The 10167-nt window shown below is 48.5% G+C and overlaps 5 protein-coding genes across 5 annotated transcripts; 3 read left to right on the forward strand and 2 right to left on the reverse strand.

Annotated features, from left to right (window-relative positions):
• Nucleotides 1-283: 283 nt before the first annotated feature.
• Nucleotides 284-631, forward strand: EDB93DRAFT_1106444 (uncharacterized protein; the record flags this gene model as incomplete). Its single annotated transcript, XM_041447617.1, has 1 exon — nt 284-631. The coding sequence occupies one exon, from the start codon at nt 284-286 to the stop codon at nt 629-631; it is 348 nt and encodes a 115-aa protein (XP_041304591.1).
• An 846-nt stretch (nt 632-1477) lies between these two features.
• Nucleotides 1478-6479, reverse strand: EDB93DRAFT_728713 (CHAT domain-containing protein). Its single transcript, XM_041457243.1, has 6 exons — nt 6413-6479; nt 6211-6360; nt 6010-6160; nt 5822-5961; nt 5650-5768; nt 1478-5596 (listed from the first exon to the last, which is right to left on the reverse strand). Exons 2-6 carry the CDS (start codon nt 6305-6307, stop codon nt 1697-1699), a joined length of 4407 nt encoding a protein of 1468 aa, XP_041304592.1. The 5' UTR covers nt 6308-6360; nt 6413-6479; the 3' UTR covers nt 1478-1696.
• Nucleotides 6480-7304: 825 nt separating this feature from the next.
• EDB93DRAFT_728729 (uncharacterized protein) lies at nt 7305-7982 on the forward strand. Its single transcript, XM_041457244.1, has one exon. It carries the CDS (start codon nt 7310-7312, stop codon nt 7772-7774), a length of 465 nt encoding a protein of 154 aa, XP_041304593.1. The 5' UTR covers nt 7305-7309; the 3' UTR covers nt 7775-7982.
• Nucleotides 7983-8123: 141 nt separating this feature from the next.
• On the forward strand, nt 8124-8788 carry EDB93DRAFT_1253464 (ribosomal protein L13-domain-containing protein; the record flags this gene model as incomplete). Its single annotated transcript, XM_041453456.1, has 4 exons — nt 8124-8144; nt 8199-8322; nt 8375-8529; nt 8588-8788. 4 exons carry the CDS (start codon nt 8124-8126, stop codon nt 8786-8788), a joined length of 501 nt encoding a protein of 166 aa, XP_041304594.1.
• On the reverse strand, nt 8375-10112 carry EDB93DRAFT_1166012 (uncharacterized protein). The gene is made up of 6 exons (XM_041450193.1): nt 9797-10112; nt 9716-9762; nt 9604-9694; nt 9440-9525; nt 9055-9394; nt 8375-9007 (listed from the first exon to the last, which is right to left on the reverse strand). Exons 1-6 carry the CDS (start codon nt 9939-9941, stop codon nt 8868-8870), a joined length of 849 nt encoding a protein of 282 aa, XP_041304595.1. The 5' UTR covers nt 9942-10112; the 3' UTR covers nt 8375-8867.
• Between the last annotated feature and the right edge of the window lie 55 nt (nt 10113-10167).

The following is a 10167-nucleotide window of genomic DNA, read 5'->3' on the forward strand; positions in this document are numbered from 1 at the left end:
AATTTTACCTTTTGAAATTCTGAATCAAGACTTTTTTGTTCTCACCATTAGCAAAGTCAAGCGAGAAAACCACGCGAGATTTCCAAAGTAAGCATTAAGCGAGGTAAGCGAAAACCACATGGCATTTAGCGTGTCTAAGCGACCCAAGCGAAAACCACGCGAGTGTCCGTCCCTTCCCGCCACCGTTCTCCCTTACTTTATAGATTTATTATTTACGAAATTCAAATCATAATAAATTTAACTACATTAAGAAAAAAATTTAAGAAGAAAAGACAATTGAGAAATGAGAATGGGGAAAATTGGAGAACAGGAGAATGGAGAACAGGAAAACAGTGAAAAAGGGAAAACAGATGAATGGGAAAAAATAGAAGAATGGGAAAACAGGAGAAGTGGGAGGACAGGAGGAGGACAACAGGACGGGAGGAGGACAACAGGACGGGAGGAGGACAACAGGACGGGAGGAGGACAACAGGACGGGAGGAGGACAACAGGACGGGAGGAGGACAACAGGACGGGAGGAGGACAACAGGACGGGAGGAGGACAACAGGACGGGAGGAGGACAACAGGACGGGAGGAGGACAACAGGACGGGAGGACGGGGGCACAGAACACCAGATACAACAGTAGATGAGAAAATACATATATTCAATTGTACTTTTACTTTTGTCAATTTGAATCCTGCTCAAAGTATGTAACTTATTTTGAAATTTTCATCACAACTGAGTGAATAAAATATAAATTATTTCAAAACCTGCAATGATTATTAAGACACCCAAAGTAGGATGAAGCCGAAGGCCAGGAAGCCAACAAAGAGCGCGAAGCGCTCTTTTTGCTTCCTGTGCCGAAGGCACAACGGGTGTGTGCTAGTTGGAGGGATACCCTGGCAGCTGGCACACGTTGCCTGCCGAAGAAGGCTGACGATATTGAATGCAAGAGTTAGGCGAGGCCGGGAGTTCGAGACTTGTTGTTTTCATGTATTCTCATGGATATGTATACTCCCAAAAAACAGATTCTACGCTTATTTCTATTGGAGGTAGCAATGGCACCGACAATAGGTGCCGAGTCGAGGCCTTGCTTGGTCGCCGCTCGACCGGGTTTTGGGAAAGCCTCCTCCAAGCCAGGCTGTACATTACCCCAGACTCCGACTCTATCCTGCCAGGGCCAAGCTCTTCACGCGATTCAGACACTCGACTATCACGTCCATCGCAAATTGTTTCAAGCCGCATGAGATATTACGCCAGATAAATGTCGTGCAACTTCATTCTTACCCACAAATCACCAGTGCACACCTTAGGAGCGATCACCTCTAGCTCCGAGGCAACAAAGTAAAAAATACAAACCGAAGATGTACATATCGTGGAGGCACACAGTCTCAAAGTCCCGAATATCAAAGTCCCTGATTGCACGTGGCCATGATTGGTTGCTATACATAAAAGTTGTCAGATTGTCTCAAGAATGTTCTAATCGACAAAGTGGGAGGACGCACGGAATTTATCATATGCCAATATGTATAAACACGATGCGTTGGTCCAAGGGCATGTCCGTGTCATGAGCCAATGACTGGACTGCGCGGTGCAGCGCCCAGGCAGCTCGTTTGGAGTTCATTGGGCCATCCCCACAAAAATTTCTGTAGAATGCCTTAACTAAGCGCTCCACAGTATTATCGTTGACCTTCCATAATGTCCCAATGACGCTGTTAACCCCGGCGAATTGCAAACCAGCCGCTAGGTGCAGTTTCACAGGCAGAAAGAAATGCAAATTGATGCCGAGACAGATCCATTTGTGTAATATCGAGAAGCGAAAGCCGTTGGTCGCGCATAAGAAAGGCTGACTCGAAGGGTTCGTCAAATCTCTGTGTCCCGTGACATGCGAGATGGAACCAAGTATTGTCCCGCAACGCACGTAGTACTCTCGATTTCGTGGCATCAATACTGGTGATCTTGGAGAAGGAAGCAGTAGGGAGAGGGGGCAAAAGTCTCCGCACTAACTCCAGCTCAGACTCCACAGCATCCAAAGTGAACGAGACACCATTTGGGCGATCCTGACCAATGGCAACGAAGGGCACCGACAAGGACTTCTCATGACTTCCGCGGGCCTTTATCAGCGCGGTGAGCGATGGCGTGTATGAAGAGATATACTGCTGCGAAAGGGATTTTCCCTTTTGCTTGTACTCGCCAGCAGCATGCAACGGCAAGAAATTGAAGACAGACGTCGGGCACCACCATATTCGGGAACCTGGTCGTGCAAATCCGCCTAGATTCTCGACGACTGGGCCGACGACGAGGTCCCACAACTCTCTCAAAGCTTTTATCAGCGCTGTTTGGTTCCCTTTGGGACCGACCTCTTTTTCAACTGCCACTCGGAAAGCGAGTACCAATTTGGTGAGTTTTTGCAAATCGGTAGAAAGTTGCATGCTAGTTGGAGGTTGCTTGTGCGTGATGATAATGGCGTTACAGGACGACTTGCTTGCGATGAGCACGACAATAGGTCCATCACGAGCTGCATCTTGAAGATCGGAGAATATGGGTGGAAGGAGGAAGCGAGAGAAGCCCTCGATCTTCCGGATCTCTTCTACAGTTCCATTCCAGTCCTGCACTAGACGCCTGTACCGGGTTTCCTCTGCTTCTATATCGACTCTTGGGGTTGCTTCTGCATGATCCGCAGGAGGTTTATCGAGGAGAGAGCTGAGGTCTCTGAATTTCTTCATTAGGGCCACTGCATGATCACCACGAGTCTGGAGGATGTCAAGAGAGGTGCGGAGTCGCGTCATCTGGGTCCATATGACAGTCCTGCCTTGCTCCAACAACTCAACAGCACGACACACGTCACCACTACAAATAGCACATGATGCAGCATCCACAGCAAGTGTACGTGGGAAGTTCTTCATGGCCATATGACGAGACGATACTGAAGCTGTTGTGGACATATAAGCGTCCAGAAGTTGCATGGCAGTCGCATAGGCCTCCAGCTGAGTACCATGTCCGTGCTTATCAGAATGGCGGACCCAGAATAGACTTGCTCGCAGGCGGGAAAGTAAACCTCCAGAGACAACATTTGCTGCTGCTTTGATATGATGCATGGCAACATTCAAACTATCCGTATCCTCGCCCGCGCCAGCAGCGTCAAGCCCTGAATGATGGAACAACAGATAAACCCTAGCCAGCAAAGCATGAACAACTGTCTGACGAGGATCATGCTGATTCAACAGAGTCAATGCATAACGTAGGTTCTCTCGCGACTCGTTGAGGTCCTCTCTGTTGTGTTGGTGCCTGAAGCGGGTGGAGAGTTTATGCGCAAGGTTATTTAATGACCCGCACCGATCTGTGTGACCGACCGGACGCAAAGCCAGTGCTTCTCTATCAAGTGCGATAGCCTGATCCAAATCTTCGTCGTTGCCTCGGTGGCGAAAACGGGTAGAGAGTTGATTCGCAAGGTTATTTAATGACTTGGACCGATCTGTGTGACCGACCGGGCACAGAGCTAGCGCATCCTCATGAAGCGCGGTAGCCTCATCTAAGTCATCGTCGTTTCTTCGGCGGCGAAAGCGGGTGGAGAGTTGAGTCGCAAGGTTATTTAATGACTTGGACCGATCTGTGTGACCGACCGGGCACAGAGCCAACGTTTCTCTGTAAAGACTGATGGCATGATCTAAGTCTTCGTTATTGCCTCGGTGGTCAAAGCGGGTGGAGAGTTGAGTCGCAAGGTTGTTTAATGTCCTGGACCGATCTGTGTGACCGACCGGGCGCAAAGCCAGTGCTTCTCGGTGAAGTGCGATAGCCTGATCTAAGTCTCCGTCGTCGCCTCGATGGCGAAAGCGAGTGGAAACTCGAATTGCAAGGTTATTCAATGACAAGGACCGATCTGTGTGACCGACCGGGCACAGAGCTAGCGCATCCTCGTGAAGCGCGATGGCCTCATCTAAGTCTTCGTCATTGCCTCGGTGGTCAAAGCGGGTGGAAAGTTGAGTCGCAAGGTTATTTAATGACCTGAACCGATCTGTGTGACCGTCCGGGCGCAAGGTCAGTGCTTCTCTGTGGAGTGCGATAGCCTGATCCAGGTCTTCGTTGTTGCCTCGGTAACGAAAGCGGGTGGAAAGTTGAATCGCAAGGTTATCTAATGACCTAGATCGATCCGTGTGACCGACTGGGCACAGAGCCAGTGCTTCCTCATGAAGTGCAATAGCACGATCCAAGTCTCCATCGTTGCTTCGGTGGTCAAAGCGGGTGGATAGTTGATTCGCAAGGTTATTCAATGACAAGGACCGATCTGCATGACCGACCGGGCGCAAATACAGCGCCTCCGTCTGAAGTGCGATAGCCTGATCCAAGTCTTTACCGTCGCCTCGGTGACGAAAGCGGCTAGAGAGTTGAGTCGCAAGGTTATTCAATGACCTGGACCGATCTGTGTGACCGACTGGGCACAGAGCCAGCGCTTCCCTGTGAAGCGCGATGGCCTGATCTAAGTCTTCATCGTCGCCTCGGTGATCGAAGCGAGTTGAGAGTTGAGTCGCAAGGTTATTTAATGACAAGGAACGATCTGCGTGACTGACCGGCCGCAAATACAGCGCTTCCGTCTGAAGTGCGATAGCCTGATCCAAGTCTTCGTCGTCGCCTCGGTGGTCAAAGCGGGTGGAGAGTTGAGTGGAAAGGTTATTTAATGACAAGGATCGATCTGCATGACCGGCTGGGCGCAAATACAGCGCTTCCGTCTGAAGCGCGATGGCCTGATCTAAGTCTTCGTCGTCGCCTCGGTGGCGAAAGCGGGTGGATAGTTGATTCGCAAGGTTATTCAATGACCCGCATCGATCTATGTGATCGACCGGCCACAGAGCCAGCGCTTCCGTCTGGAGTGCTATAGCCTGATCCAAGTCCTTCTCATTACATCGACGCTCGAAGCGAGTTTGTAGTATTACAGCCAGATTACCTAGCAATTTCCCCCGGCAAGGATGCCTAGTGTTGTAGTATCTCAGTGCATCATAATGAAGCCATATAACTTCATCTAAGGCACGAGGTTCATCCCTATGCAAACATCGCTCTGCTCGATCAAAAAGATGATTCAGCGATAACGGAAGCATGGATGATGCGGGCCACTCCTGCCCAAGATCATTTTCATCAATGCTTCCAGTAGGATGTAGAGCGAATTTTTCGATTACAATCAGGGCTGCTTTGTAAATGTGGCTATTGCCATGGCAGACATTGAGGATTTCGCTCAGTAACTCTTTAGCCGCATCGGCATCCGATTGAAATCCCCGTTTTGCAAAGAGAAACAACAGAAAAATTGCACGACGAAGTTGGGTGATGGGTCGGTCTGGATGACCAATGGGACGCAAATCAAGTGCGTCTTGAAAAAGAGAGTTAGGTATGTCGAGGTCGAGGCATGTTCCGTTAGCTTGGAAACTAGCAAACTTGGCGGTGGCTAGATTAAACAGTGCTGCAGGGCGGTAGGGATGGTCCACAGGGCAGAGATCCGAGGCACGTTCAAAGTGCTTTATGGATTGGTCGAGATCCCTTCTGTTCTGCGTCCTGCGGTGTCGTGCGAGAAGACGATATCCAGCATCCGTCCTTAGTGCTAACGCATTCATATCGCGAGATGTAAGCTAGACGTTACAAGCTCTCAGTATCGGAATGGTAGGCTGCATTAATCACTTACGATAGTAAGGGAGCAAAGAACTGGGGCGACATTTTGATCGGAAAGTCGCTGCTCCGCTGTCATGAACACCGAAGTACAAGCAGATACGATTTCCTCCTGCTTTGGCTGGAAGATTATGGCTGTGATGCTCGTTAACATCTGCCAGGGTTTATTTGCAATAGATGGTACTAACGATGCAATTTTTCGCTGCGATCCAGTAATTCTCCGACGGAAATCTCGAATGTGCGGAGGCATTCTCCGTGACAGAGTATGGGATTCAATTCAAATGAGGCATACACGCTGACCCAAACTTTAGAAGATGACTCGCATGGCCTAGAGTTTTTCTCAATACCTGCAAGACAAACGGGATTAAGGACTTACAAAAGAATGTGCTCATGCCATTCGACCACAGACTGGTCTACATGTATAGATTTATTACTCGTCCGATATTCAGCACCGTCAACCTTGACCACCACATGGAAGCCAGCGGGGATCCGTCGGAGACCAAGAGTGAGATCAGTTGCGCGAATGGCTTGAGGAAACCGTGAATACGAGCTGAGTGGAATAGTAGATATTACATACTAGTAATGACGACTTGCTGTACTCCACAGAGGTGTATCTCTCCCGGGTCCCGGGTGTATTCTTGGTAGCTAAGCTCCCCACTAAACAATACGCACATTGTCAGCCATTGAGATGATCAGTACTTCTTATACTTACTTGTCCTTTTTGTACCTGAAACCGAGATATTAAGTCCATACATGTGCTATACAACACGACGACTTACGATTGTGGACATTCTGAACTCTTCGTTTTATTGTCACTATGATCGTTGCCTGACGACTTACTCTGATGTTTTCTCCCTCTCAAGGGCTTGCTACTGGGAGCAGATTTCTCTACTGAAGAAGTCAGAGATGTTTTATGCGATGGCGCTAAAGAAAGGCCGGATTCCGAGTCAGAGTCTGACTCTGATGAGCTGGAAGACTCCAAGGTAGCACTCCGATGACGGGCCATATAGCTAAGGGATGGATGCAAACTAACACTTCAGAGTAGAAAGTGTGCTGAAGGTCATGAAACACTGCGGTGCCTGTAATGTCCTGCTGTATTATATGTGACAGAATCACAGCATGCATGTGGCATCCACTGCACCGTGCAGCGCTGCCTCATTGCAGTGGGCGTTAGTTTTGCACAGCAGGGTGTGGTATTGGTTAAAGTAGCCGAAACGAGAAGACTGCGAGGCTGGGGGCATTCCACACTCGGAAGAATTCGCATAGCCTATTGTGAAGCACTGCCTGAATGTCACCGCCCTTCGACAAAGTGCGTACCGAGAAGGTACGTGACAAGACGGTATGACCGACAAGAGGCGTGCGACGGCGAAATCCGAAACACTGACTACTTGCTTACCATAAGCAAAAACTTTAATTTCAGCCACTTTGGCGTTATCTCGCGTTGTCGTCCGAACTTCTCTCCAGCGCCTTCGGATCTCAACAAAATCTTTCCACGACTTGGGGGAGGTGGTGGTTATAGGTACCTTAGAGTAGTTCTAAGTACGTAGATTAATAAATTCCTTGCGTTGTAGCTGATTTCTTCTGCAAAATGAATGCTTTTTTTTTTTTTCACCACACGTGAGTCGCGATTGCACGTGATCAATGAATGAGACGACGTCATGGACATATGTCCTTGAATGCAATGTCATTTCTGTCGCAACACGCTGCCCATACCACACTTACTTCAGGTGGGCGAGCGCCGACGCTGGATCAAAGAATCGACCATGTCGCAACGTGCCTATCAAGTGCGAGTTGTGTCACCCTACTCTTGCGCCCGTTACAGACTTACAGGCATGAAATCCCGCGCTGGTGCGCCATATGTGGATGCGATATGGCGTTACAATATGATTTATCATCTCAATGAGACCCACCCACAGTATGCGCATCCCAAGAACACCCACGGCCATCCTCTCCCACCAGACATTCTAAACTCGTTTACTCTAACGTCCCTGGAACAACGCGAAGCTGGTATTCCCGAAGTACACTGGCTCGTCCCTCTATTTGACGGTGATAAGGAAAACCACGCTGGACCCAGCTCCCGCAAGCGGAAGTCCAACAACGCCGCCAACGGGAATGCTAAGAAGGCCCGAACAACTGTGTAGTTTCTGTCTTTTTATGCTTTTCTTCACTATGCTTGCTCTGCACAACTCATGGATCACATTCAGTTATATTGGTATGATACATTGCACTATGATAGCTGCTGTATTCTCGATTACTTTTTTACACGTTACATCGCACACGACGCGTCTACACGCGTCTAGTGAAATTTTCATGTGTTACATATTTCCTTAATGGGAATGTTACCCTCACGTCACGGTGGTGGGTCACTGAACTACATTAGTCAGTGTCATGGATCGCACGCCTCTTGATGACCGAGCCTAAAAACAGCCCCGTCACGTGCGACTCCTTCGTGTTGCAAATGAAAATGCAGCGGCCTTAACCAGTGCTTTCATGTCTCAAGCAGTAGGCAACGTACGCAAATTTGTTTCGGTGTAAAGGCAGACATCTGACTCGAGGCCATTGTAGACCGCTCTTGCTTATGCACGAGTATGGCATCATGTCAATGCCTCTGATCGCGTTCTCGGAAAACTGGCGGAACGAATAGCACTCGTGCTCATGGGCAAGCATAAACCGATATACGACAAGAGCTGTACATTCTCTGCATTTTTAAACACCATTTTTTTCACTCATTCACATTCTAGTGGACTGTGGGGATTATGTCGTAGTCACAAACGCAAAGCACATCAAGGTGACTGGTCGTAAAGACGAACAACTGGTGTACCGCAAGCACACGATGTTCCCTGGTGGTTTGAAAGAGACCGAGTATAAGGATATGATGGAAAACAAGCCTTATGAGGTTTGTTCTGTGGTTCGTTGCATAAGACTGTATGCTTACCCGCCCTGCGCGAATATAGATTATACGACACGCAGTGTCCGGGATGTTACCTAAAAACAAACTTCGCGAACGTCGATTGGAACGACTCAAAGTATTTGGAGGGTCGAATATGGGGATATATAGAGGGAATATTTTGAAGCGATGGGAGGATGGGACGTTGACGGAGGACTATATTTTGAAGCTGGATCCAAAGAATAGGATAAAAGCGAAAGCGAAGTAGTGTTTCTCATCCTTTTGCTTATCTTTTATTACGCTGGATTATAATACTACTGCGTTTACGCGACCAGTTGATATCGATATCAGTCGGACTCGGAGTCGAGTGAAGGTGGGGAAGGGCTTTGTTCTACGGAATAGTCCCGCGGTCGCACTCGTGCACCAGCACGAGTACCGGAAAAGCCGGTAATCATCGCATGTGCAATTTGCTCTTGGAGAATTATCCCTGGATACTGGTCAGCGGGGAAAGTGAGGAGTAGTGGTCTTAAATACCTATCGCGACCAAAGCTGAGCCGTCGAGAGCCTTGTACATGTCTTTATGTTCTTCGTTATGGGAAGCGTTTTCGCCATCATCTTCCTCATCTTCCCATTCATCTCCCTCATCCTCCAACTCATCTTTCTCATCTTCCCATTGATCGTCATCGTCAGCATCGAGGGAAGAATCCCTCGTCCACAATGCCGGCTTGCGTGTTGTCTGATCATGAATATTAGACGCACTACTTTTAGAGCGCTGTGTTTTCCTCTCGTCTCGGTAGCCCCTGCTTAAATCGGACAAGACGCCTTTCTCCTGATAGTATCGGCTGGCGAAGTGGTGAATGCATTTTAGCAGCTCCTGCCAATTATAAGCCAGCATCATTGAATGAAATTTGACTCTTACGGGTGAAGGGTCCGGAAACTGAATTTTGATCTCTCCTGATGCAGAATCAGAATCAGATGAGGAAGACAATGATGATGACGAGTTGTCTTCAGAGGGTTGATTCTGTTAGCGGAAGACATGAAGCGGGGGTGAGGGTGCCAAGAACGACGAATCTTCGGTGAAACTGCGTCGTTTCCTTGCCCTCCAATTCCTGCCAGTACGGTCATCTTCTTCATTGCCCTCAATTGCCCTTTCTTTACCTTCCTTACCTTGACCCTACCGTGAATTCATCTTCACCCGACTCATCAGAAAACGAATATTAATTAACTCTCCATCCTCCTTATCTACCTTGGCACTAGCGTTTCTAGTCGTCCTCACGGCCAGCTTTACCCCCTGCATCACGAGCGATCCAATTTCCTCTTGTATCTGGACTGTTTGATGGAGCTGTGCGTGTTCTTCTATTGAGAGAAGATTGTTGGACACGCGATCCGTCCGGGTGGAGGCCGTAGAGTTGCCAGATCATGTGTGGTGCTTTTCCGTCTGATACTCATGCCAAGAGTCGAGGCTCGGATCGGGATCTGACGGACTACGTAAGGCGAACGTTAAGACAACTCCCTGAGCAGATTTCTGTGTCAAAGCTGTAGCCAATGCAGGTTGCCGCTCGAGGGCCAATGCGACCTAAGAAATGTTTAATGATATTCAAGGATAGTGTACAATAGTCTTAGTTGGCTCTAATAGTTTTATGAACC

The sequence above is a fragment of the Suillus bovinus genome (genome assembly GCF_016758785.1).
Source record: "Suillus bovinus strain UH-Sbo-P2 chromosome Unknown EDB93scaffold_59, whole genome shotgun sequence".
Lineage (NCBI taxonomy): Eukaryota > Fungi > Basidiomycota > Agaricomycetes > Boletales > Suillaceae > Suillus > Suillus bovinus.

Coding starts and splice junctions, on each gene's coding strand:
- EDB93DRAFT_728713 (XM_041457243.1), bottom strand. CDS start 6,307: ATGTGCGTATTGTTTAGTGGGGAGCTTAGCTACCAAGAATACACCCGG. Junction 5,769..5,821: donor TCGCAGCGAAAAATTGCATC/GTTAGTACCATC, acceptor CGAGCATCACAG/CCATAATCTTCCAGCCAAAG. Junction 5,597..5,649: donor TTCTTTGCTCCCTTACTATC/GTAAGTGATTAA, acceptor TGTAACGTCTAG/CTTACATCTCGCGATATGAA.
- EDB93DRAFT_728729 (XM_041457244.1), top strand. CDS start 7,310: ATGCAATGTCATTTCTGTCGCAACACGCTGCCCATACCACACTTACTT.
- EDB93DRAFT_1166012 (XM_041450193.1), bottom strand. CDS start 9,941: ATGATCTGGCAACTCTACGGCCTCCACCCGGACGGATCGCGTGTCCAA. Junction 9,526..9,603: donor GAGGGCAAGGAAACGACGCA/GTTTCACCGAAG, acceptor AACCCTCTGAAG/ACAACTCGTCATCATCATTG. Junction 9,395..9,439: donor AGTTTCCGGACCCTTCACCC/GTAAGAGTCAAA, acceptor TATAATTGGCAG/GAGCTGCTAAAATGCATTCA.